The 27,057-nt window shown below is 49.3% G+C and overlaps 2 protein-coding genes across 3 annotated transcripts in view; one reads left to right on the top strand and one right to left on the bottom strand.

Annotated features, from left to right (window-relative positions):
- Kcnc1 (potassium voltage-gated channel subfamily C member 1) overlaps window positions 1-4,472 on the top strand; it is a 40,817-nt gene extending 36,345 nt beyond the window's left edge. For both annotated transcript variants that reach the window (XM_087211591.1, XM_004851510.3), the window contains 2 exons: window positions 917-1,105; window positions 3,100-4,472. In XM_087211591.1, the coding sequence (XP_087067717.1) occupies window positions 917-1,105; window positions 3,100-3,164 (254 nt within the window). In that variant the 3' untranslated portion in view covers window positions 3,165-4,472. The remainder of the gene's footprint in view (window positions 1-916; window positions 1,106-3,099) is intronic.
- Window positions 4,473-8,733: 4,261 nt separating this feature from the next.
- The window catches only part of Sergef (secretion regulating guanine nucleotide exchange factor), a 220,468-nt gene continuing 202,144 nt past the window's right edge, over window positions 8,734-27,057 (bottom strand). The window contains 2 exon segments of the mRNA XM_087211592.1: window positions 8,734-8,808; window positions 8,811-9,077. Of these exon segments, the coding sequence (XP_087067718.1) occupies window positions 8,783-8,808; window positions 8,811-9,077 (293 nt within the window). The 3' untranslated portion in view covers window positions 8,734-8,782.

Here is a 27,057-nt window from a genome sequence, read left to right as displayed (position 1 = left end):
CGTGCGGATGGAGCAGATGAAGGGGTCAGACTGGTCTGAGCGGGGGCCAGGTAAAGAGAGTGACCAGGGCTAGTGTGCATGCGAATAGGGCGGACCAGTCAGACTGGGCCCTGTGGGGACAGAGTTGAAATGTGTGACCACAGGGGATGGGGAATCAGTCAGTTTGGGTCAAAGCAGAGGGTATGACCAGGCCTAGATTATATGGAGGACAGAGCCACAGAGTGACACGATTGGGTCCCTAAGGGGACAGAGCAGATGTGAGAAGCCTAGTCTGCATGGAGAATGAGACAGCTGAGTGACCAGATGAGTCCATCTGGAGTGGCGGGGGCAGGCTGAGCAATCGCTTGGGGTGAGGGGTGAGGGGTGACAACCGCATGGATCAAGTGATCAGATGGGATCCAAATGGGGGCTGAGTGGAGTGGATCGAATGGGGTCTGGATGCGGCTGCGGAAGCATGAGTGACTGCCTGGGTGCTGACAGGAGGCAGCCAGGCTCTGGTCAGCTGCAGAGGGGTCTGCAAGGCCCTCTCTGGACTGCAGCGTTTCTGCGTGTCTGTCTGTCTCTCCCTGAGCTCTGTGTCTGGCCCTTTCCCCATGACCGCATCCACACCATCCTGTCTCATCAGCCCCGCCTTGGGCTTTGGGCCTGGCCCCCAGTGTGCATGCTGGGCCCATCACCAACTCATCTTTTTGCAAACTTTGAGCAAACCCAGGAGTCCCTCCCTCCCTGCACTGTGGGTAGCCGGGAGGCTGCTGGAATGAGCTGAGGTTCCCCAAGCCTTGCACCCTCCTCTGTGCCCCGCCCACTTTGCCATCCTGGGGATGGGCTGCCCTTTGCCAAAGCCCCACCTCTGGCCTGTCCCCCTCTCACTAAACAGTTTTCAGTGTCTCAATAGCTTCTGCTTATATGTTTGAAGATTCCAAACTGAATGGGGAGGTGGCGAAGGCCGCGCTGGCGAACGAAGACTGCCCCCACATAGACCAGGCCCTCACTCCTGATGAGGGCCTGCCCTTTACGCGCTCGGGCACCCGCGAGAGATACGGACCCTGCTTCCTCTTATCAACCGGGGAGTACGCGTGCCCACCTGGTGGAGGAATGAGAAAGGGTATGTAGAGGAAGCTGGAGCACTGTGCATCGGCCGGGCCGCCTCGCGCTCCTGCAGATGGGTGGGCAGGGTGGGGGGGGCGGGCGCTGAGGGGCAGGCAGGCACATGAAGGTGGGCAAAGATGGAGGGAGTCCCGCAGGGCTGGCCCCTGGAGGTCTGAGCCCCTTTCCCCAGTGAGGTGTCAGGCGGGCAGAGCAGAACTGAGGCCCAGGCAGCTGTCGGTTGGTATCGAGCTGAGGTGGTAGAAAGAGGCTTGGCACGGGCTGGCTGACAGACTATGGGCCATGACCCCAAGGCAAGGGGTACCCAGGGAAACAGGGGGAGCCTCTTGCAGGCTGCTCCCACAGGGGCAGGGCAGGTCCAGGAGGCAATATGATCTCTTTTCTCCCCTGGCTGAGGAGGGCAGTGAGGTGGGTGGGCATAACTTGGTCAGGACCTGTGAGCTTAGCAATCCAAGATCCGAGTTATGGAACAGGCAGCCTTTAAAGAGAGTCCACAGGCCAGTGGGAGGTGAGGCTTCAGGGTTGGGGGGCAAGGCTGTCGTCCTCACAGAGGTAAGGTGTGTGCCAGGCTAGTGGCAGATAGAGAACTTACCAAGGTGGACAAGAGAATGTGTGCTACACCTTAGATCCCCATGTTCACTGGCCACTGCCCCAGTGTGGTGAGCGGCCCCTTGGGCTTGGTGAGGGCTGAGAGAGACCACCGGTGGCCTCTGTGGGAGGTCTTATACAGTAGTCAGAACTTCAGGCTGACCCTACTAGAAGGAGGCTTCTGGTAGAGCTTGAGCATGGGCTGGGGAGAGAGAGGCTTGGGGCATCCAGAGTGCTGTGGTGCAAGGCTCCAGGCCTGGAAGATGGGGCGAGCCTTTCTCGGTGCAGTAGACTGGCTGGGCAGCTCGTGCATGTCTGCAGCGCCTCACATGTGCACATAGATGCTTGCTGGTAGAGGGCACAGGCTGGGTCAGAGAAACACTCGGATTTTTGAGAGCAACAGCTGGTATAGCCTGTGGCCATTGTCAACTGCTCCAGTATTTGAAGTTAAACCAGATGCAAGGAGAAAACATTTCAAAATCAAAGGCAAACCTAGAAGAGGAAAGGCAGCCTACACTGAGAAAGGAAAAGTCCTTTGGGTCACTAGTGCTTAGTTGTGCCCACCTGATCTTGACTGGCCCCTGCTTCCTTGCTCTGTCTGGAGGTCCCTGGGACCTCAGTGCGGTGTACCACTCCTCGCATGGTGCTGCATGGCAGAGGGCTACCAGCCTTGGGGAGGGTGGCCATCCTTGGCATCATCCATGGATGGGCCTGCTGGTCCCATTTGCAATTGGCTTTTTCCCATGTGGAGACTCTAGAAGGCCCAGGAGCAGGGGCCACCCTGGAAAGAGGCAGGGAGACCTTTCCCAGGGGCTGTGCCTTGCCCAGTTAGGTCTCATGGCTGCCTTTCTCCTTCCCTTGAATGTTGGGTCAGTTGGTGTGGCCTAGAAGAGCAGACAGGAGTCTCTGTATTGTGCTTCTGGAAGCCCAGGGAATGTGGGACAAAGGCAGCCCATCTCCCTGTAGCAGCCAGAGCCCAGCAGCAACCACTGTCTACAGGTGATACCCATTGCCCCATCCTATCCTGGCGTAGGTGCTCAGAGTCTCTGGGAGCGTGAGGGTGCAGGGTCCCACCTCTGTCCACACAGCCCCACCTCTCTGGAGTCCCGACAGTTGCTGAGGACTTGCTTTTCTGGGGGTGATTCTGAGCCACAAGCCCGGCAGGTATTGGAGACCATGTGGAGAGCAGGAGAAGTAGGGACTCCACCTGTTCCCCCAGAATGGACAGAAAAAGGCTGCTAGGCTGGCTCGCTGCATGGGAAACAAGCCAGCTGGAGAAGAACCTGCCTGCCTCTGCATGCGGCTGTTCTGTCTTTCCTCCTCTATCCTTAAAAACTAAGGACCAAGCGGGACGGGAAAGCCAAGAAGAGAAGCTCAAGTGTTAATTGTATTCTTTACATACAGATCTTTGCAAAGAAAGCCCTGTCATTGCTAAGTATATGCCGACAGAGGCTGTGAGAGTGACTTGACCAGGCGGCTTGGCCGAGGACACTGGTGGCTATTAAGCATCTGGGTGGACCTGCAGCCCCTCCTCACCCTCGGACCGAGTAATTCACGCCATGCAGGTTTGCCGGACGAGTCCGAGTGGCACAGGCATTGTACTAGGACGGACGTAGCTTTTTCTACGGCCAAATGGTAACCGACCGTAGAGGATTTCTTTTTCTTCCTTTCATTTTTTAAAAAGTTTATTTTATTTGGGAAGGGGGGTGGAGGGGTTCCTTAGCATGACTTGCATGCAGTTAAACAGAAAACCCAGCAAACCAAACCCACTAACCCCCTCCAACTGTATGATTACCCTAAACAACAATAATGAAAAGAAACAGCAAAAGTCCCATATTTTCTTTCAGAGCTCTTTACTTTTACACACATTGGTGGAGCCCAACGGTAACAGCGTTCGGTAGAAGCCTGTACATTTCTGGGAGTGGTGGTGGGAGGGCTGGGAAGGAAAGACAGGATGGAGAATGGATTGCTTCCCTGTTTGTACACAAGATGGAAAGGAAAGGTTCCGAAAAGGGCAGTCGGTCAGTCATCGGTCATATTGACCTCACCTTCATAGTTCATCTCTCACGCGGAAACCGAGAACTTTGCTTCAAATAGAATTGTGGAAACTCGCACTGCCGCCCTCTTCTGTTTGGCATGCTTGTGACCCAGCAGACGTCTCCCCAAGACCCAGACAGCGGCTAGTCTAGGTTGATGCTGTCATCTTACCAGTGTGTAGATCCAGCGTGACCAACTTTCATAACAAATTGTTCATAGTAAATACTCAGCGCCACATGGATTTTCTAAGTGTTATTTTAAAACCAGTATGTAGCGCACCAGAAGTTCAGGACAAGAGGGGCGCTCCCCTCTTACCAAGGCACAACCTGGCACTGTATGCAATTTAGTACTTCAGAGTTAAAAACTGCATGCCCAATGTTATGCAAAGCGATTCGAGCATGAGAAATAAATTTTGTACCATGGTTCTGTATAGTCTAAAGCAGATTTGTTTTCCTGAAGCAATTGGAGGTTTGCAGAGACACGCTTCTGCATCTCGAATAAATATAGTATTTTCCCAACAGAAACAGAGGACAGTAGCTTGGCTTTGGTCTGATTCTAAAATTAGTTGGGGGGGGTGGTATTTTTGAAAAACACATGCTTGGGTTGAAAAAAATGCAACATCTCAAGCTTTCCCTGCACCTCACAACATTTCCTGGAAAGAGAGCAACGATGACTTAGCTCAACAATCTCCCCTCCCTGGGCCCTGGCCCCAGAAATAAAAAGCTGACTTTTGAGATGAAGCACGGATTTGGGTTTTTATTGCCTCCAGCAGTGTCGCGATTCTCTTCTGGGCTTCTGGTTCGCTGTGGCTGGGCTGGGTAAGCCCTAGCCATGGCTCCTGCTCCTGCCAACCTGATGGGGGATGGCCAGCCCTAAGGAGGAAGCTGGCTGGTCCAGGCTGCTTGGGCAGGACGGCCCCTTGGGTCCCACATGCTGTAGGACTCGGGGAGGGAGGCAGCTCTCAGAAGGCACAGGGTGTCCAAAGATCCGATGTAAGACCAGCACGGCCTCTGGGGTCCACCTGACATGGACACTTCTCTGCGCATCAGGCCGCACTGATGCCGCTTTGAATCTGGTCAGAGCATCCAGTCCCCCTACCATCCTACCTCCCTGCTAGGGCCACTGTTGAAGCTGATGGAGCCAGAGGTCTACCTGCCAGGTCTGGGTCCCCCAGCCAGCTGTACTCTTGCAGGCCCAGCCTGGTAGATCACCTCACTGAGTACCCCTCTCTCAGCCTGGAGGCATCTCAGAAGTACAGTCCTCTCCTAGGGCTCTTGATTTGCTCAGGTTTTCACTTGGTTTTGGTGGAGGGGGAGAGTGGAGGAGCCAACCCTTTTCTTCTCCATCAGAAGTTCCAGGAATAATCAAGTAGAGAGTACCTGAAGGTCACTGTAGTAAATCTTAGCATTTTACAGATGAGGAAATGAGGCCTGGGAGGGGAGTGATCTGCCCAGGGTCAAAAACAAGTGCGTGTCAATTTTCCTGATTTCAGTTCCCTTATACCTCCCAGCATGTCCTGAGTCAGTGATCCTATGGGTGGGAGGCTTGAGGGGGGCGCTGAATTTTCATCTACCAGTTTTTCATTCCCTCTAAGCATTTGCCTTAACTTCCTGTCCTGTGAAGTCCAAGGACCAAGGGATTGGGGTTGGAGGAGCCTCTACCCAAGGTTGTATGGCTTCCGGGCTGTAACAACCATCTCTGAGTCTCAGGATGTGTGAGCTAAGCAGCCTTGGCTGCTGCAGGGACAGTAATGTTTATGCTACCCAGGGTGTCCTGGCAAAGAAGAGCCTCTGGTGAACGACGGAAAGCCATCTGGCATCTGGTTTTCAGCGACATGGGAGCTAATGGGAAAAGGGAATTAACATACAGTGAGCATGTACTATGTGGGGGATATCTTACAAATGGTGTCTCATGGTAGCTCACCACAATTCAATAGCCCCATTTTAGAGGAAAGAGAGCTAAAATACTGTAACTGGCCCAAAACCACACAGCCAATGAATGAAGTCAAGATTTTAACTCCAGTAGTCTTAGACTCCAGAGCTCGGGTTAAACTGTCTCACAGTGACTGAGGGTTTCCTGGGGCTGGCCCTTAGAGGCAGAGTTGATGGGAATAGTAGAGTTGTTGGTCCTAAGTCCCAGTCCCTCACAACCTGGCTCATGCCCTCTTCATGAAGTACCATGGGTAAGACAGAAGGGGCCACTTCACCCTCCCCACCCCACACAGCTGGCCCACCTCTGTCTCCCGCTTAAGTGCCCCTTCACCCTACGACCATAGCCTCTGCTCTCCTCACGCCCACCTCCCTCTGTGCTCCCGGACCTGGAGCACTTTCCCTCTAACACCCCTCTGGCACTTCCCCACTAACTTCAGTTGATCGCTAAGTCACTTCACACAGGCCTGGATTCCTATGCACCATTTCATCTAAGCTTGGTCGGATGGCCCTCGACTCATTGGGCCGGGGGTGGGGAGGGGCAGGTGGGGTACTTGTAATCAGAAGGGGAGAGTAAGCGTGGCAGGCAAGACGGAAACATCTCACCAACATCTAGGACATGCTGGTCCTTCAACAATCACTCCAAGGGCCAGGCCAAAGGCCTATGAGCACACGCGGGAGGGTGCTCCTCTCTTCTGTCCACTTTCTTCCTTTTCATGAAGGAGAAATATGAAGCCTAATTTACTTAGTTGATCATAAAAAACAATTTTTTAAGTTCGCTCCTATGGCCCATTAGCTAACCAGGTGGGTGACAGTGCCACTGACTGTCAAATGGCTATGATATCCACAGCGTAACTCTCAAATATTGGTAAGTGGGACAAAACAGAAGATGAGTAAGGATGAGGGTGTCACAGAGGCCACTGATTTAACCTCTCCACTTCATGGTGACCCTACAGGTATACAGATGAATTCATTCATTTACTTGTATTGGTCACTTTTGTACCAGGAGTAATCCTTGATGAAGAGTTCTAGAATTGACTGAGACCTTGGTCCTGTGACTCAAAGAGATCATGGTCTATTAGGAACGGAGGCTTGGACATTTACAAAGTCTAAGAATGACCCAATACCAATCAACTAACTCAGAAAAAAATCTGGGAGACACTTGTCAATACTCCTTACTCACCATGTGGCAAGGGCTTCCGGGACACTCACCAGAGCCAGCTAGTGAGGTGACTTGGGGAAAGCCTTTCTTCTGATGCTGCTGTCAAGAAGGGTGGAATGGATGAACCAGAGGTGACAGAGTAGTCTATGGGGTCTCCTACTGCCCAGAGCCATTCATTCTTCCATGTGTGGACCATCTGTGCTCTGCTGCTTCAAGAAGAATCTGATTCAGTTCCAAGAGAATGAGGTTCTAGATCAAAGGGCTTAGGGCTGATGCACCACCTGATCTTGTTTCAGCTGGAAAGGAGCCCTTCTTTCTGATGCCCTTAAGGTGGTCTTGGAAGAAGTATTAGGATTCAGCAGCAGAGAACTTGGGAGTTTTGATTTCTTCCAGCAGGTACTGGAAGAGGTAAGAGGGAGCTCTGCACTGCAATCTTGTGGGAGAGATTGTGCTGGTTCCCTGTGAGCAAAAACTTGCCTATGAGGTATGGGCCTGAGTGCTGTCCCATTGGAATTGCTTTCTGGCCTGTTGGATGCAGAACACAGCCTGTAGGAGCGTGGGTGGTAGCCAGTAACCTTGGGCTTGCTCCAATATGGATCATCTCTGGGCTATCCACATGTTCTATCTCAATGGGCCTGGTCACTTTGGCAATACCAGCTCTGAGTGCACAGGCTGCACTGGCTCGAGTTGGTTCTTGGAGGTGAGGGACCAAGGACTTTGCTGGTTATGGCCACCATATTTCTAGGATGCAATACTGGGAGCAGGACTCCACACACTGGTGTTCAAGATCTGCCTATGGCTGTGAGTGGTCTCTAGGCTCTGACCTGGGGAACTCAGAATTGTCCTTTGCCAGATTCTCTTAAGCTGAATCCCCTTCTAGCCCCAGGGTTACTCTTATCCCACCATTATCTAGCTCAGGGGCATGCTGGGTCACTTTTAGTCATGACCCTGGACCAAGAGTTATATGCCCTTGAGATGGCCTCTTCATATGAACAATGAAAATGTTGGAAAAGATCAGTAATTTTCAAAACTTTCTCACCTTGTCCATTTGACAAGCCCAATATATAATATATGGAGAAAATTGAAGCTGCTCTGAATAAAGTGGAGTTGGGCAATCCAGTCCTTTGCTCCTCAGTCTTTCCCCCACACTCTATAAGAAGGCTACTGATCCTCCATAGGCTCCCGGGCTCTGAAGAATGCAGGAGAAAGCCACTAGGCTAGATGGAGATGAAATGTTCTTCAGCTTGGATGTCTGAGGATTCTGTAACTTCCTAAAGCCACTGGAGCCTAGTTATCACAGACCCAAACTCAGAAACTGTATCACTTGGCTATTACGGTTACACAGTCTGGCTCCGCCACCCTGTCCGGCTTGGATGGAGACTTAAGCCTTCCCAAGAGCTTCACTGGTTCTAAATTCCTTTATGTGCCCCAGGGTTCTCTTCCCAGCAGTCTTGTTTCCCTCCACTTATTCATTTCACTCCCTCACACCCCCACTGCACAGTCTTCTCCTGTGGGCCTAGTCACCAGCGGTCTTCCTGGCTTCCTTCCTCCCTTAAGTTCCCAGGCAGAGTAGCTCACTATCCCTGAACAGGCATGCCGCATGCTCTGGGTCCTGGGAATAAAACCTCAGGATAGGCTTGAGGCTGCCAGAACCCTCTGTTTTGCAAACCAAAGGCTGCAGAACTGAAACAACCATGGGGCTAGAGCTGGGTTTTCTGTCTCCACCAGTTTGGGGAGGCTGGAGCCTTCCTGCTGGAGTTTTAGTTTTCCAGGTCCTTTGGTGCAGACCTAACCCTTGGTTCTTACCTGCTGAGTAGAAAGGATGTCTCCTTGAGCCTAGATACGGGGCAAGCAGTTGCCCACCATTCTGGTTTGTTGGCTCAGGCCAACCTCACAGCCCAACACAGCGAGTCTCAGGGAAAACTACTTTATTAAAGGTTCTCTATCACTTCTGGATTTGTCAGGTTGGCTTTGGGTTGAAATTTCTGTCTTTTCTTCCAATTTCTCTTTGTCCAGTGCTTCCTGAGATTTGGTGTCCTCAGTGGCATTTGAGGGAGGGTAAGTGATGAGATCCTTGCCCACAGCAGGTTGTGCTGGCAGCTGACAGAGGGCCAGGGAGTGGCCGGCCCCACAGCCCACGAGGAGTCCTGGTGCCGACTGCAGGACTTGCACAGGCCTTGGGGCCCAGACATTGGCTTCAGTGCCATCCCCACACATGCCATGCTCGTTCCAGCCCCAGGAATAACACGCCCCACCTGTGAAAGAGGGAGATACTGTAGAGTGGGTGTGGGTAACAGGGCGGAAAACACTCACCCCAATGGTGCAGGTGCCATCATGGACCCCAGTTTACACAAGAAGAAACCACAGCTCAGCAATACTTGGGGGCACACTAGCTGTCCCCTCCTGTCCCCACGTCTGCTGCTGTTCTATTGTGTTCTGTTCCCACCACCCCATAACTGTCCATGCTCCAAACCTGGCTTCCCTTTGGCCCTACACTCACGGTCACCCCCACATGGAACCCATCACCAAGGCCTGAGAACCCTGTCTCCTGGAAGATCTAAAAACTTCTGTCTGTCCATCTGCACTGCCACCACCGTGACCCAGGCCACTGTTATCTCTTACGTGGGCCACAGCAGCAGCCAGCTAACTAATGAGGCTGCTCACCGTCCACTCTGGTCTTCAGAGGGATCTCTGACAATTGCAAACTAACCTCACATTGCCTCCAGCACACAGCCAACCCTTCCACGACTTTCCATGGTACTTAAGCAGGCTTTTCCCTGGCCTGCGATCTGGCTCCTTTCTTGTTGGTCTTACCTTATACAATTCTTCCCCATCTTCTCCCTTTCTCTCTCTCATTGCGTCCCCAAACCCTGGCTTCTTTCAGTTCCTCAAGTATGCACCAGAAGGCCTTCCTTTCTCTAAAAGTCCCAACTTTTAGGGGTTTCAGACCTCACCCTTTTTACTCCAGTCTAAATGTTGCTCAGAGGTCGGGTACTCTGGCTACCCATTCCTCCTAGGCTCCTGTTCTTTTCCTCATGAAGATCACACACTTTGTAGTGATGTATGATCTGTGTGGCGACTGTTTATCCTCCCTTCCTCAGTAGCCTGTGCTCTGCAGTGAGGGAGGAAGCATGCATGTTTTGTTGTTCATTCTGTGTCTCCAGCACAGTGCCTGGTTCTCAATAAAAAGAGCACCTTGGGCCAGGGATTTAGCTCAGTGGTTCCGTCACTTGCCTCACAAGCACAAGGTCCCGACTTCGATCCCCAGTACCAAAAAATAAAAAATTTAAAAATTAAAAAAAAGAGCACCTCATTGTTGGCTAGATAAAGGAATGAACAAACTCAGAGTCACACAGGCAGAAAGAGGCCAGGCCAACATTCGAGGCCAGGTCACACGATAGCTCAGGATGCTTTCAGCCTGTCATATCCTCTTCCTAGGTCTTGGACCCTCTCCAAGGGGCTAAGCTCCTTCACATTTTCCTGTGGTTGCTTTAACAATTTCTTCTGGATATAAAAAAATACATCTTCATGCCAAGCAAAAGAAAAAATGGAAAAGAGGATGTGTGTAAAGAAAGCAGACTAGTAGAATATTGCCCACTACTGTGAATATCTTCGGTATCTCTTTCAAACCTTTAACTTGTAAAATGTGTAAATATCTGTATGTGTTTTTGTCTTGCTTTTATCCATTAACATTATAATCCAAACATTTCTCTATGGAATTGCAAAGTATTAAAAAAGTAAATTAAAAATAATTTGCTTGAAATTTTAAAATAGCCCAATATGTAGAAAGGCTCAATATGTAGAATATAATTTAAGAGAAAGACATATATCCTCACTTAAATTAAGAATATTGATATTTTTCTATATTTGCTTCAAATCTACCTTTTAAAAAAGCGATAAAGTTTAAGCCCCACCTCCCACTCTTATCCCTCCATCCATTTCTCCTTTCCAGAAGCAACCACTGTTCTGAAGGTGGTGTACATTATTTGTACTTACATAGTTTTCTACATGTATGTCCTTAAATACTATGTAATACTTTTAATTTGTTTTAAAGATTTAAGAAAATAGTATCATTCATATATTCATCTTTTGTGACTTGCTCTTTATATGCATCGTTTTAGAAACTTATCTGAGCTGAGATTACAGATTTAGCTCATTCACTTTAACTGTGCAAAGTACTTCATTATGTAAAATCATATTCCCTTGAGATGGATAGTTCTTTAATAAGACATCAATGCTACTGTACAATGAAATATTATAAGGCAATGTTATCATATATAATAATCTTATATAACAATACTAATATGGTTGCTATTATAAACAGTATTGAAACCAATGAGAGAAAATGGTGGTTTTGTGCAGGGTGATCCCTAGCAGCATCCATGAGATGGGGAATCACATGGTTAAATTTACTCAATATGGCCAAATAGCTCTCCAAAGTGGCTGTAGTCATTTATACTCCCATCGGCAATGGACGTGAATTTGTTTCTCTGTATCTGCCTTTGGACGCTGGCTATTCTGGTAAGTACATTTAATTAGTTTGCATTTCCCTAGTAGTCAGATGGAACATTGCTTATGATTATTGGTCACATATCCTATGGATTGCCTATTTACATTCTCTGCTCATCTTATTCTTGGGTTATTTGCCTTTTTCTTATTGAATTGTAAGTTTTGTGTGTTTTGTTTATATAATTCTTCCCCTTGTTATGTGCATAGCAAGTGTCTTCTCTCAGAAGCCTGTGGTGTGTCTCTGCACTTTATTTATCATGTCTTTTGTTATATAAATGTATTTATAATGGCTGCCTAATTGCCCATTATGAAGATTAAACAATTTACTTAACCTGTCTCCTATTATCAGATATTTAGGTTGTTTCTAATTTTTCATTATTTTGTATAGCATTGCTATGAACATCTTTATGAATCTTTGTTGCTCTAATGTTCTCAAATTAGATTTTCAGAATGGGAATTCTTGGTCAAAGGGTACAGACATTACTGACACTCCTGAGCACTGTTCTGAGTACTGCCAGAATGCTTTTCAGGAAAAGCCACCTGAATTCAACTTGAGCAATCCTGCTCCTGCATTGCCAGGATTATTATGAAAGTTACAGATCTTTTCTAATTTGAAGGCAGAAATGATTTCTCAGTTTTAGTTTGTACCTTAGCACTGAAATTGAAAAATAATTCTTATGTTACTCAGTATTTGTATTTCCTCTTTTGTGTATTGTGTGTTTCATATTCTTTCTCCTGGTTAGCGTGAAACAGTTTAAGTGCTCAGACCCGAGAGCCAGATGACTTGGGTTCAAATCCTAGTACTAACATTTATTTAGCTATATCCCTGTGAGCACTATGAGCTCTCCGTGCCTCAGTTTCTTCATCTATTAAATGGGGATATTAATATCTTCCTCATAATGTTGTTTCCGGATGGATTAAATGAGTAAATATGTGTAAAATACAAAGAACAGTGCTTGACACAAAGCACTACATGAATATTTACTATTGCTACCTATTAAGAGCTTTGTTGTTCTAAAGATTTTTATTTTAAGGCTATTAATTATTTCTCTGCCATATTTGGCATGAATTTTTTCTCAGTTTGACTTAAAACTTTGTTTTACATCTTCTGATATATATCTGTTTATGATTCTATGTAGTAAAATTGATTGATCTTTTACGTTCAGTTTCTTCCATTGCTTTTAAGAGCTTAAACTTCATCTCTATCCAGACCAGAAAATATTTTTTGATTTTTCAATGATTTGAATTTTTAAATCTTTTTTTTTTTTTGCCTAAATTCTTTTATTGGTACATTTTAGGTATACAGTACATTTACATTTATCATTGGGATCTTGTACCTGTACATGATGTATCTTGGTTCTTATTTTTTCCCCATTCCCTGTGCACCTTTCACCCCTCCACCCTTCCCCATTTACAAAGACTTTGTTTCCATTTTTTTTTCTCATAATTTTTCCTTTCCCTTGAATTTTTAAATCTTTACATTTAACCAATTACCACCCAAAAATTTGTTTTGCAGACCACACTTTGAGGAGAGGGAGGCTGGCTGGGTTGAGATTACCCTGCCCATTCCTTTTCCTTAGCCAAAAGCTCAGGTTTGGGGAAACAGTTGTCTGCAAGCTTAGCCCAAGAATGAGGATATGCATACAGACAGGATGAGCCCCAGGCCCCGACTCCCAGCCAGGCCCGCGCTTGGGCCAGGGTGGGAGAGCAGAGAAGCCTTGGTACCTTCAGGCCCAGTGTGACACCTGGTGTGGGCTTTGTGCCTGGGCCTGGTGAGTGGCACAGTTGACTGACAGCGGGGATGGGGGTGGGAGGAAGGCAGAGCTTACCTCCCAGCTGGAAGCTGCACAACAGGCAGCTGGCAGGTCCCCCTCCTCCTGCCAAAGGGAACCATGTTCCGGGCCGGGCTAACCGGAGCCCTGGAGTCAGGACCTTCATGCCCACTGGGTGAAGCCTGGCAAAGGCCCAGACATTTCTTCCCTGATACTGCCAAAGCAAGCTCACTCAGGGTTATGTGCTTTATATGCATTAATTCTAACAACCCTGTGAGGCAACCACATTTGACAGATATGTACAGTTTAAAGATGGTTCTAGAGTCTGGGCAGTGTAGCTCCAGAATGTGCATGCATCCCTGCATGTTAGACACCAGGGTTTGTCACACTTATTCTAGGACAGGTAGCAAATATTTTAGGTTTGAAGGCCACATTAGGTCTCTGTCACATATTCTCTTTTATAGCACTTTACAAAGATTGTTAGCTTGCAGCGCTATTCAGAAACAGGCCACAGGTCAGAGTTGGTTGTGGTTTGCTGACCCCTGGCATGTGCCTGTGGACTAAGCTGGGCTGTCCTGGGTCCCCACCACACAGCAGTGAAATAAAGGCACTTAGGTCTCAATGACCTCACATTTTCCAAGGGGATTAATGCTGAAGCCCAGTGCCAACACCTGGTGACAGCTCACATCCACACAGGAAGCAGACCACTAGGAGGGGAGGGAAAAGCAAGGGAGCCACAGTCAAGGCAAAAGGCACAGTGGGGAGAGAAGGGCATCCTGAATAGGAGGCCCAGGGTGAAATGACAAGAAGTGTGGGTTCCTAAACACATTGACAATGACCAGGCAGCTAAGGTCAGAAAGCAAGGGACTGGCTGTCCCCTTAACAGGAAGACACACAGCAGGGCATGTAAGTCACACCCTCCTCCAACATTTCTGAATGGGTGTCACTGGCACAAGCAGAACTTAGGGCCACTGTGTCAGACACGGTGAACAGAAAGTGCTCTGGCTCGGCAAGAGGCTTTCGCGCGAGCTGTTCTCAGCCAGGAGGCAGAGGAAGGACAGTGGCTGCAGCGAGCCTTTCTGCAAGCCAGCTGGAGTTGGGAACAGCCAGTTTTCAAAGCAGGTGGGTGGGAGGATGCTCCCAGCTTTACACAGGGCTCTCCACAGTGTTCCCGGCCCCTCCAGGTCCTGTAGGATACTGAAATCTCACCTGGTTGACAGAATTCAGCTTTGCTGGCTCAAGGGCACAGTGGCTGCAGAGCCCCAGGGCTACCAAGGGGCTCCCCGGCCCCTTGGAGTAAAGGCCCTGTGCCTGTGGGGCTCAGGATAGCTGTGACAAGTGATGGAGCTCACAGTCACCACATATGCATCAGCTCAGCTCAGAGCCCTGTGGGCAGTGGAGCCTCAGCACTGGCAAGGTCCCTGGCACGGGACATGAGGCCCAAATCTGTCCAGGCCTTGGGCCACCTGCCTGAGCTACCTGGCAACCTGGGTCCTCTCAGGGCCTTCTGGTGCTGGGGCTGCATTCCAGGGCTTGGGAGCCGGCAGCATCTCTGCTGCAGGGCCTTGCCTAGGATGAACTAACACCTGATGTGTGGGCACAACCTCCTGACTGTCCCCTGAGCCATGGAAGAAACAGTTCCCATGGCTCCTGCAGCTGGGTGTGGTCAATGAGGTTCAAACTGAGATGTGCTGAAACAGCCCGTGGGACCCTTCCTTAAAAGAGAGATGGCACATGCCCTTTGCCTCTTCTCTCTCCCTCTTCCATGCTGTCCCTGGGAATGTGGCCATGATAGCAGGAATTCCAGCCAGGATGTGGGCTGCTATCTTGGGATGGTGCTTCTTAGTTTTATGCAAATGCCATCTTAATTCCCACAGCAACTCTCTGAGAGGTCATCATTTCCGCTTTACAGATGAGGCAGGTTAGCTCAAGGAGGTAAAATAGCTCATCGAGGTCACACATCCGGTCTAGTTAGGGCCAGATCCAAGGGCTCCCAAACCTCAGGCTCCTTCACTAGTTCTAAACCCTGTGGGAGATGGTAACAGAGCCCCTGAGAATGTGGTATATGCAGTTTTGGGGTGTTATTTAATAGTAGCGTCAAGCCCTGCTTTCCTAAAACAGTCCTCTGTTAATGGATACTTTGGGGACCCCCAATCTTGTGTGATGACAAACAGAGCTACAGTAACCACCACAGTGGACCTGACATTGGTTCCCGTAATCGCTCTCCATTGCTGTCTTTCCCAGTGGCCCGAGGCCCTCGGGCACAGTCGGAACTTCCCCCTCTCTGGGTCTTATGTCTAGTCCAGGGCCTAAGGCAGCCAAGGCACCCTCGTGACTCAATGTGAGCAACAGCAGGGCCATGGGAATGGCCTGGGTGAATCCAGGGAGCAGGCAGCGAGCCAGGGAAAGAGGGGATGAGGGCCAGAGGGACAGACCAGCTACCGGCCTAGGCTTGGAGTCATAGATGTAGGAACAGGAAGTGCTGCCTGGGAGGATCTAAGCCAGGCTGCATTTTTCACCTGGCTGGAGAGCAGCAGGGAAGGGCACACATTACACTGAGATCGGCGCCGCCGTTAACCTCACTCCTGGGCCTGGCTTCACCCCCTGCTCTGTGGCCAAAGCCACCTCCAGAGCGGGGAGCTGTAAGATGTCGTCCCTGGTCACAGGAGAGGAGAGGAGCAGCTCCCGGAGGAAACGGCTCAGAGGTCGATGGCCCCACTGGGCCTGGCTGGGCCAGAGACACTGCTGGTGTTGGCTCCTTTGTAATCAGCCACCCATCACTTCCCAGGGCCAACAGTGGCCTCAAGGCAGGAGCAGGGGAGCAGGAAGAAGCCATTCCTGCACCAGCAATTCCTCTGGAGGTCAGGGTCTGTGGCATGGACTGTCGTGAGAAGGCACGTGTCGAGGTGCCCTGGAGACCAAAACCCATGCAAGCCCTGAGAAAGGATGAGAGGGTAGAAAGGGAGGCAAGGAGCCCAGTGAGGAGGCTGTGGGTGTCCACCAGGTAAGGAAAGATGTGGACCTGGGAAAGGAGGGGTTTGGGGAGGTAATGTTCAGAACACAGCAGGATCTGGCCGCTTCTTACCAGCCCTATCGCTGGTCTCTCCCTGCTAGCCTTGTAAGAGCTTCAGAATTGCTCTCTCTGCCGCCTCTCCACTCCTGTGGTCCTCTACATGCAGCTTGAGTGATCCTGTTAAAACCTAAATTGGATACAGCACCGCTCTGTTCAGAACTCTTCAGCGGCTTCTCCTACAGCATGTCCTATTGTGTTCCACCACTACCACAGTGACACTGACTCCCTTACAGCTCCTCAAATGGCACTCACCTCAGGACCTTTGCACTTGCTGTTCCTATCTGGAATGCCTTGCCTGATTTATCTAGCTCTCCTGACAAAACACAAGCTCCTTGAGAGTGGGAACACTGTCTATATACCAGAACCTGAAGCGCTGTGTGACACACATTAGTACTCAATAAATGCTGTGGTGTGGGTGAATAATAAATGAATGAATGGCTAGCGAGGGCCAAAAGAGAACCTGTGGAGGTGGGGAGAAGCCTTGGATCGGCCAGTCAAGATCACTATCAGGAAGAACTCTAATGACTGGTAACCTGGGTAGAAAGCAGCAGGTGCCTCAGGCTGGTGGGGACGGAGACTAGGATAAAACAAGTCAAAAGTTGTCCCAGACCTGGAGAGCTGACATGGTGGTGTGGGACAGCATGGCGGAGTGCGAGAGACAGAGTGCAGGAGGTGGAGCTGGATGTGGATGAGCAGTGGGAGGGATGTTCCTTAGGCTGGCTCCTTGCACCCAGCCAGAGCAGTAGCCTTGGCTAAGGGGATGAGTGGAAATGTGCCCGGGTGATGCGTTTGACGCTGCAAGGCTGGGGCCCACTCTAAAGCCTCCTCTGGATCCTCGCTGCTCCACAGTCCGTCCAGCGCTCTATGACCATCTCTCTGGGCCCAAGAGGAAAGCGAGGCCCATGGCAGGGCAATGCAAAGTGCCAGAGGTCTCTGCTTTCTGCTACCCCTTCCGTGCCCCAGCAGCATCTCATCTGGCAGCCGGGGCAGCCCAGCGAGGAGGGTGTTCCGATCAAGCCGTCTCAGAAGAAAACGCTGAGTCTGGACAAGGTTCCCAGACAGCCAAGCGAGAGAGGCAGAGGTCCGTGCCCCCTGGGCCGAGAGCAGGTGCTGAGCTGCGGTGGACACACTTCCTCAGTCACCTGCAGGGAGAGCGTGCTGTGGTACACTGGCTCCGCTGGGGACTATTCTTAGATCTACGGAGCTGGGATGACGGATTTAGAACTTACGAAGTGGAAACGTGTTGGCCTGTTTTATAAACAACTGAAATCTTCCCTGCAGACTGTCTTTCTGAATTCTGTGTTTTCTGTCAGAACTGCTGGTTTTCTGGGAGTACTGGCTGCCCTATGGGAAGGGACAGAAAAGGAAATTAACCCCCAGGGCCTCCTGTGATCATGTGTGATTCTCTGGGCTTCCATAAGACCTATCTCAGTTCACACAACAGCTTGAGACGAAGGTGTTCTGATGACATGCCGTGCTGAAGACAGAAGGGCTGGAGAGGCCCAGAAACCAGCACAGTTTGCAACGTGGAGCAAGCACGAGGTTATGGACTTGCAGGTTTGGTGTGGAGCCTGGTGCTGCTAAAGGACCTTCACCCTCGTGGGCCTGCAGATTTTAAGCCCTTCAGCTCCCCGTCCTCTGAGATTTCTTTACTGCGGTGACACAGCCTCCCACTCTAGACCTGGTGGCATAGCCTGGCTTTACTGTCAGCCTGGGCCCCCTCCCTTGGCCAGCTCCAGGTTGCTGTCATCCTTCTAGAAGTATGGTACCGAGAATGGGTTGACCCTCTGGATGAGCTCATCTAGATGCACACACCCTAGAGGCCCCTCCTCTTTCAGCACAGCCCCAAGTCACATCAGCTGCTATGGAGTGCTGGTCTGCTGCCTCTGTGGGACCCGCGGACCAAATAACACCCCAAACTGTTTCCGCACCACCAGCTGTGCTAGGTCTCCCTTGTCTGGCCTACATACTGGTGTTTCAGACCTGGCTGGAACTTTCAAGGTGCCTCTACTTAGCATGATCTTATTAACAAACAGTGATGGGGGGGACTAGCAAGGGACAGGGGCACGGATGCAGCAGCTGGATGGCTGCCAATCCTGGAGCCTGGTTGCTGCCAAGGTCTCCCTATACCATTCTCCCTTAACCTGCCTGGGGCTTAACAGTGTGCAGGACAGGAGGCTGGGGAATCAGAGCAATCCTGGGGAGGGGTAAGAAGAATCCACACACAGAAGATGAGGGTACTGGAGTTCACGTGGCAGGGAGGGCACGAACCTGAGATGGGATTTCCCCGAGGCTTTCAGCCCTGCATAAATACTCACTGGGGAGCTGCAGTGTGCCTGGTGCTTGTGCAATTCAGTTCAATCCACTCAGCGCACACTCTCCAGGCCCCCACAAAGCACAGGTGCTAGATGTGGGCTGAGGGCTGAGCACCCCTCCCACAGCAACAGTGCAGGGAGATGAGTGCCTGGAAAGGTGAACCCAGACAGGTGTGCAGAATAAAATTTGATTGAACTTCATGTCAATAAAAATTATAGTATTTATTATCTAGCATATTTACATTAATATATATTTTTCCTTTTAAATATTTAGACTATTTTTCTTTTCTTTTTAGAAAACTTTCAGGTGCACAGAAAAATGAAGGAAGGAATGCAGGAAGTACAAACAACTCCCTACCCCTCCCTGTTCACAGCCCCTCACTCACCGTTCCTGGGCCAGAGTGGTCCATTGGTTCCCATCGATGCTCCGACACTAACAAGTCATTACTGCTCAGTGTGCACAGTTTACATGAGGGTTCACCCGTGGTGGGTGCATCCTATGGGTTTTGTTTGTTTGTTTGTTTGTTTTTTGTACCGGGGATCAAACTCGGGGCCTTGCGCTTTCGAGGCAGGCACCGGAACCACTGAGCTAAATCCCCGGCTATCCTATGGGTTTTAACACATGGGTAATGACATGTATGTATGTATGCACCATTACAGTAAAGGCTGTGCATACCTAATCTGAAAATCTGAAACCTAAAATACTCCAAAATCCAAAACTTCGCGAGTACTAACAGGAAGCCACAAGTGGAAAAATCCCACACCCAAAATCCCACATATCAGACCTTATAAGATGGGTCACAGCTAAAATTCAGGCACATTGAAAATACTCCATAAAATTACCTTCAGGCTACATGCGTAAAATTCATCATAAGTGAATTTTGTGTTTAGACTTAGGTCCTGTCCACAAGGCATATCACTATGTGTGTGCAAACATTCCCAAATCCAAAAAAGTCTGAAGTCTTAATACTTCCCATCCCAAGCATGTCAGATAAGGGACACTCAACCCAGGTCACACTGAATGGTTTAACTGCCCTTAAAAATCCTCTGAGTTTTTCCTGGTATCTTTTTAACTGGCAGAGTTGATAAACAACTGGATGAATATTATAGAGTGCCCAAAATATTCAAGCATGGTTCTAGACGCAGGGAATACAGCAGTGAATAAGACACAAGGTCCCTGTCCTCAAGGGCTTATATTCTAGTGAGGAACACAACAAGCAAATAGATGTGCAAATCAACAGAATGCAGCCAGTAATAAGTCATAAAGAAAACTAAACAGAATGATATGACCCAGAAGGGTGGGCGGTATCTTAGTCACTTCATCTCTGGGACAAAATACTCGACTTCTGCAACTTAAAGGAGGAGAGAATTATTTTGGCTCATGTTTCAGTCCACAGTTGGCTGGCTCCAAAGCAGGATGGCATGACAGAGGGGCATGGCAGAGAAAAGCTGCTAAGGGTCTGGAAGACAGGAAGCAGAGACAAGGGAAGCCCTGGGGAGGGAGACAGGTCCGTCTAGGCTGCGCCTCCAGCCACCTCTCCCAACCAGACCCCACCTCCTAACACCAAGTCAGCTCTAAGCACCCATAATCCAATCACTTCCCCCGAAGCCCCACCTATGAGTGCATGAGGCCCTTGGGACATCTAGATATAAACAGTAACAGGAGGTCAGGGAGTCCTCTCCAGTATGGTGGTCTCTGAGCCACAACCTGAAAGACAAGAAGGAGCCAGCCACACAAACACTTGGAGGAAGAGCTCACCAGGCAGGGGATACAGCTAACACAAAGGCCAGAAGGAGGAAGTTTCGCCCTTGGCAGATACAGCGAGGAGGCCGACCACAGTGTGTCTGGTGCCCAGGGAGTGGGGAGGAGGCTGGAGGGTGAAGGGAAGGCACAGCTTTGGGGACTTGGTGCAGAGTTAGGAGTCTGCATATGCTGAGAAGCTGCTGGAGAGTTTCAGGGAGGAAGTGATACTGTAACTTACACATGAAAAGGCTGCTGTCTCCGAAGGCTGGATGACAAGGGCAAAATGGAAGGACTGACTGGCTTAGGGGGCTACAGCACTGCCAAAGGCCAGGCAGGACAGCACAGGGGCTCTGAGTGGGCTGGCCACATGCTGTGAGGTGGAGCTCAGGGCCCATGATGCACTGTGCATAAGGGAGGGAGCAATGGGCATCAAAACTGATTCTCCAAGCAATGGGTGGACAGCAGTTCTATTTATGAAGTTGAGAAGGCCTGGGGGAGGAATGGGCTTGGGGAGAAAATCAGGAGTTCTGCCTTGGCCATTTTAAGATGGAAGTACCTATTAGACATGAATGCATAAGTATATTCCCCAAATAGAAACCTCTGCTGAGCCCAAAAGATTATAAACCTGAGAATTGGGAAACCGAATGACAAACGGTAGGAGCTACCAGGGTGGGCAGTGACAGCTCAAGAGGTAACACCATACTTATGGTGCCATGGGGGTCTAATTTGATGCCTTTATCACTCCAAATAACAGCTTCTGTTTTTGATTTTCTTGAAGGAAATGCATGATAGGATATATGCATACCATATGGGTTAAGAAGTATAAATTTTCTTTGTCCTTACTTCAGAAAAAAACCCAAATAGTGTCTGAAAGCAAAATTTCCATTTTTATATACTTGTACCACTGGTCCAATTCTTCCCTAATCCTGACAAGTAGCTAGGATTCTTGGGGCAGAGGTTCATGGGAGAAGGGCACTCCCAGAAGATGCTGTGTTTGCAGGAGAAATGCTGCAGACCCTGGTGCCAGAAACTCTTGGGGACATCTAACTCCTGGGGAGTGGGAGATCTAACTCCTGGGGAGTGGGAGGCCACCCTTAAACTCTAGAAGAGAAGGTAGGGAGTCCTGGTGAGTCATTGCAGCCCTCGCTCACATGAGTGTATGTGTTCTCACTTCAGACTGCATGACTTCCTGTGGGTTCAGCCCTATGGGACATCTTCTCTCCCAGACCAGAGGCGGGGAAGCTCCAAGGCCGAGGCCAGGCAAATGTGTCTCCAGACTGGAAGCCAGTCAGTGGCATGATAGTTAAGAACCTTAGCCTATGCTGTCCTACACTCTCTGGTCCTGGCTACCTCATGATGCCCAATGCTACCAATCCAAACTCACCCACCTCCCTGTGGCCACATTGCTCTCCTTGCTCTCCCTCCCCCTGGCCAGTCCTGTTCCAGCTGTAGCCTTTGCTAGCCTTTGGCTGTTCCCTCTGCCTACTATTCTTCTCCCCAGATGAGCACATGGCTCTCCCTCCTTCCCCTCATTTAGGTCTCTGTTCAAATGTCCCCATTTCGGAGGGCCATCCTGATTATCCAGTTCCACCTTCTTCCATTCCTTCACACTGCTTTATTTTCCCTCCTAGCACATAGCATCCCAACATAAACTTTTGTCTCTCTCCTTGCTAGAATGAAAAGCTCTGAGGGAGCAAAATTTTCATTTTATTCGACTGTTGTATCCCAGAACTTAGAAAAGTTATAGGTATATAAAAAATGCTTAATAATAAATATTTGTTTTAGGAATGATAGTTATAATTTACCCTCGGGGGGCTCATTCCCTGAGGGGAAGCCAGGTCAAACAACTGGGCAGGGCATGCACAGAGATCACTGATCCAAAACAACTGTTCTGCGCGCATGTGAGGGCACCCGTGCAGGCACGTGCATGTGTGAGCATTTTGTAGGGCACTTGCTGCTTCAGTTGTAGGAGAAGGGAGACCCCAGAGATGGGGGATGAACAGACTCCACTTCTGGCTCTAGGACCTCCTCAGCGCCCTGTCCTTGCAGGCCCAGCCTGGCTTAGCTCATCCCAACTCACCGAATGAGCACTCATCCGCTTGCCTGTACACTGACCTTCTCCTTCCTGAAACAAGGAAGAATGAGACTGTAGCTCAAGTCCTCACTTAGTGGGCCAGAGCATTTGGAAACAGCTGTTGCTGTTTAGCAGCTATGGAGCCAGACAGGTTTGAATTTGATACTCCCCCTGTCACCTACTGTGTACACCTAAGCTAAGCCTTAGCTTCTTCATCTGTTAGTAAGGATAATTATCTATGCTTTGTCTTCATTTTACTAAAAAAAATAATAATAAAAAAGGAAGCAAAGTTGATTTGGCTCACACTTCTAGAGGGTCAGTCCATAATTGGCTGGCTCCATGGCAGAGGGGCAACAGTTCATGGCAGGCAGAAGGTAGCAAAGCAGGAAAGGGACCTTAACAGGGTCTTTCTGCCCCTTTTATCTTATGCAGACTACTTAGGGTGAGTCACACTCACACCCTTAATCTTAGTGTCCTTGAGCCTATGTTGCATCAGGAATTAATTCCAGAAAAAGTCTGATTGCATGAGGCTTTGGGGGGGACATCTAAACACAAGCCATTAATAGAGTCCATCACACAAACATGTTCAATTCACTTGTTCCCTTTCCCCTCTCCCCATCTGCTTCTGGGCTGGGCCCATGTGCTACCCAGGATCCAGTCGCCAGCCGTCCTTGGTCTGGTCTATCATGTTGCCAGTCATTAGTAAATTTGGGAGAATTCCCCAATACAGGGGCATATGACAAAACCATGCCACCCCTCCTCTTTCCTATCCCCTGGACCCCACTGTGAGGAACAAGTGACATTTAACACAGTTTCAGCTAAAGGTTCAGATTAGTGTTTGTCTGAGGCATCCTGACAGACACAAGCCACTAAGCATTGCTATGGAAACTGCTTTGTTATTCTCTGCTGTGTCATTTGTTTTCTGGCTCTGTTGCTGTTGTGGTACAGGGGAAGGGCAGTGAATGAGGCGCTCATGGGTTAGACTCCTAGGGTCACATCTCCTACAGAACTGCATGACCAAGATAACTCCCTGCTTCTCCCTGGGTCTTAACCTTCCCCAACTCTAAGAAGATGGCCATATTTCCCAAAGAGTGGCCTGGTGATCATCTGTACTTGTTTACAATCAGAGTCCTGGTGCTCACCCCAGACCAACTCTCCAAGAGAGATTCTGATGTATTCCAGAACTTGAGACTCACTATGGTAGGTAACAGACTAGATATCTTCAAAACCCCAGCACACAAAACAGGTAACACTGAGCTACTGCTGAGGATGTAGTGGGGGTGAGGGACACAGCCATCCACTTAGCTGCCCTCTACCCCAGCTAGCTCCGTGAACCCAGCTTCCCAGACGAGTGGAAACCATGGCACAGATGCTTTTCTGGAGGCTTCTTGCGGTGCTCAGAGTGGAGCACACTTCTAAGTGGGTCTGGGTGTGGGTCACGGAGATGTGGCCTTGGGGGTCCGTTCTGGTCCCTCCCCCCTCCCCTGTGGCACTGGTCCCTTCCTCTACTTCCTGGCCACCGTGAACTGAGCAGCTCTGCTCCAACATGGCCTCCCCTCATGTCTCTGAATTGAAGCCGGCTAAGTATAGATTGAAAAAGTGAACTAAATTAAATTGTTTTTCATTTAAGTTGTGGGTGTCAGGTATTATGTCCAGCAATCAGAATGCTAATATAATTTTCTAGAAGAGGGATCAGCATCCACTCACTCACTCACATGTTTATTTAATGTTTTCTGCTTTCTTTACAGTAAGCATTCATTTGAAGTCAGGAGCTCTACTTTTACTTGACGTATAATCTCAGGAAAGTTACTCAATTTCTCTAGGGCTCAAAGTTTTCATTTGAAAAATAAGAATATTTGTTTTTCTTTCTTTATACAATTCTTCCAATGATCAAATGAGAACACCCATGAAAAGTAGTTACCTGGAGATTCTGCACATGGCAACAACTATTATCATTACTATGATTAGTAGTAGATGTCTAACTCTCTGAAGTCTGTGGAATTAAATGAAGTCCTTGGAGACCACTATGGATTGTTCCTCTCTTACTCTCCCAAAGGTGTTGTAGGGTTTGGAGAACTACTGGTCCAAAAGCTTTCATCTATGGAACATCAATTTTCTTATAGGGCTATTTCTTTATTTTTCCTTTTCCCTCTCCTTTCCTCTCTTCTCTCTTTCCTTCCTCCCTGCATTCTTTCCTCTCTTTGATGGTACTGGGATTGAACCTTGCCAAGTTACAAAGCTGCTCAGGCTGGGCTCAAACTTATGACCCTCCTGCCTCAGCCTCCCAGAGTGCTCGGACTACAGGCATGAGCTACCATGCTTGGCTAGCAGTGTGCTTTTCAACTGTCCAGACTGTGATTCAACAGGACAGCTGGACCTGCAGCCTTGCTGAGATAGAGGTGGCCCCTGCAGAAAATGCCCCCTCCCTCATCACTCACTCAAAATTTCAGACTTCCCAAAGCATCATCTGCCACAGCACAAACCTGAGCCAGGAAGATAAGGGGGCAAGCACATTTAAAAGAGAGGTGGCTCATTTAAGAGCTGCTAGCTTGTGACAGGCTCATGATCAAAATCAAAGTATTCTGACTCTAAACTCAGTGTTCGTTACTTCACTGAGATCATATTCTAAAAGAGCTCCAGGTCCCAAAAGCCTTCATTCAGTGGAAAGACCACCAGAGTTTAACAGAAGGTGGGAGCAAGCCCCTCTCCCAGCCCCCCCTGCTGGGGGCGATCAGACACAGTCACAAAGCCTCAGGGTCTGCATCTATAGCATGAGCCATCCTTACTCCTGACAATTCCAGGGCTGCAGGGGGCTCATGTGAGAGAGTGGACGCTTTCTGCATACTATAAAGCTGGATGTTAGTTATCATAAATACCATATATTATGTCCAAAGAGTGGGCGGAATTTGCCCCATGTGTTCTCCAAGGAAGCCGCAGGCCTGAGATGTAGAAGTCCTGGGCCTCAGGGCAGCAAGCCGTGGGACCTGACCGGGAAAGTCACTTGACGACCCAAATCAATCTACACAGGACAGACTCTCAGGGTGGCCTGGCTCCATTCCTGCAGACCACACTGCACCAAAGCTGCACACCCTGGGCCGGAGCATGGAGCCCATCAATGTGCATGGTCCCCTTCTGATCCCCTACCCATTCATCCAGTCTAATATCAATTCCAGATAAATCAACATTTGAATGCCTTATGTGTGCAAGGAGAAAAGGAGCAAAAATGAATAGGATACACCCACTTTTTAAGGAAAATAGCTAATATTTAATAATATATCCTGAGCTCTTACTATATACAGGAACTATGCTATACTATTTCTGTTATGGCATTTTAAACCCTAATAGCTCAATAAGGCATGAATGTTCAGGATCCCTGTTTCAACCCTGAAGAAGCTGAGGCTCTGCTGAGGCTCAGGCCTACCTGAAATCTAAGAGATGAGGCCAGGATTCAAGCCAATGGCAGTCCATCCAGATCCTAATCTTTAGCCCCTATGTTCCAAGGCTTTTGTATTCCGGCGTGAACTCAGGCAAGCATCTTCTATGGGTCTCTGTCTCCCCTGATGAGTGTAACGGGTACAGGAGTGACCAAAAGCAACTGTGAATCACGTGAGAAAGGCCAAAATGTCACCCAAAGTGAGGCATGAGATGTGGCACCCAGTTCTTATTCCTCAGGAAAAGAAAGCATCAGTCATAATCCAGAGGAGTGAAGACGTGGTCAGGCTTCTGCCAGATGAGAATGGAGCTGCAGGTTTCAGAGCGGCAGAGCTAAAACCTGCCATTTCCACCATGTCAGCTCTCCCAACCAAGCAACCCCACCTACACACTCCACGCACCGCCCCAGCCAGCCTTTATGCCATGCCCCTGCCTTTCTCCATCTCCCCTTGCCTTTCTGCCCCAGAAGGCCTCTTCCGGTCCTCAGGTGTCTCCCAACACAGTGTAACAGAAAGGCTTTAACAAGCACTCAAACATTATTTCACCTAAAGGCCTTTACAACAATGGAACAGCATCTTCCTATAAGATCCTGGTCCTTGGCGAAGCGTTCCCTGTCTTCCCAACTTGCTCTGTCTCAAACGGAGGAAGAACAGTGGCCCTTTTCCATCTGAATCTTTTACAGCAGCAGATGCCAGTAAGGTTGCCTGGAGAGTCTGGAAATGCCATGTTGCCATGGTAACAGCAGACCAAGGTTGGGATGCTTTATCCCTGATGAGCTGCCCTGGCAGTAGCATGCCATGCTGCTGGTGAAATCTTCCTTGATGAATAACAACAAAAAGCCACTCATGGACAAGAAACTGCTTAGGATTAGTGCTGAGGTACAGTTCCTGCAAACACACGAGGCCAGGCCCTGGCTCTGTACTGTGGCTCACTCAGGGGTAATACGATTTCTAACTGGCTCAGCCAACAAAGCAGGCCTTTCCCCACTCCAGCCCCCAAATTACCACTTCTCTTATGTGATGCCGCCAAGCAGGGATCTGATAGTGTGGACCCTGGCAATTAGCACAGCACCCGCATTTGTTGAGAAATTAAGAGCCGCTGATTAGCCTAATTCCACGCCATTTACAGGCAGTAAGTGTCAGCCTGAGACTGACTGATCCAAATGGTGGCCCAGAGGGTGGCATGTTCATGGCTTGAGTTTGAAATGGAAGCAAGAGACTGGGGAGTCAGACAGTGAAGGAGGAGGGGAAGCGGGACTCACCTCTGGGCCTGGCTATCTGTCAGCCACTGCTTTCCCAGTCCTGCCCACCTAAGGG

This window comes from Heterocephalus glaber, unplaced genomic scaffold (assembly GCF_053883595.1).
Source record: "Heterocephalus glaber isolate CG9 unplaced genomic scaffold, H.glaber_assembly_v1.0 deba00001428, whole genome shotgun sequence".
NCBI classification, from domain to species: domain Eukaryota; kingdom Metazoa; phylum Chordata; class Mammalia; order Rodentia; family Bathyergidae; genus Heterocephalus; species Heterocephalus glaber.
Note: the sequence above shows the minus strand (reverse complement) of the source record. Positions and strands in the feature narration are given on the sequence as shown.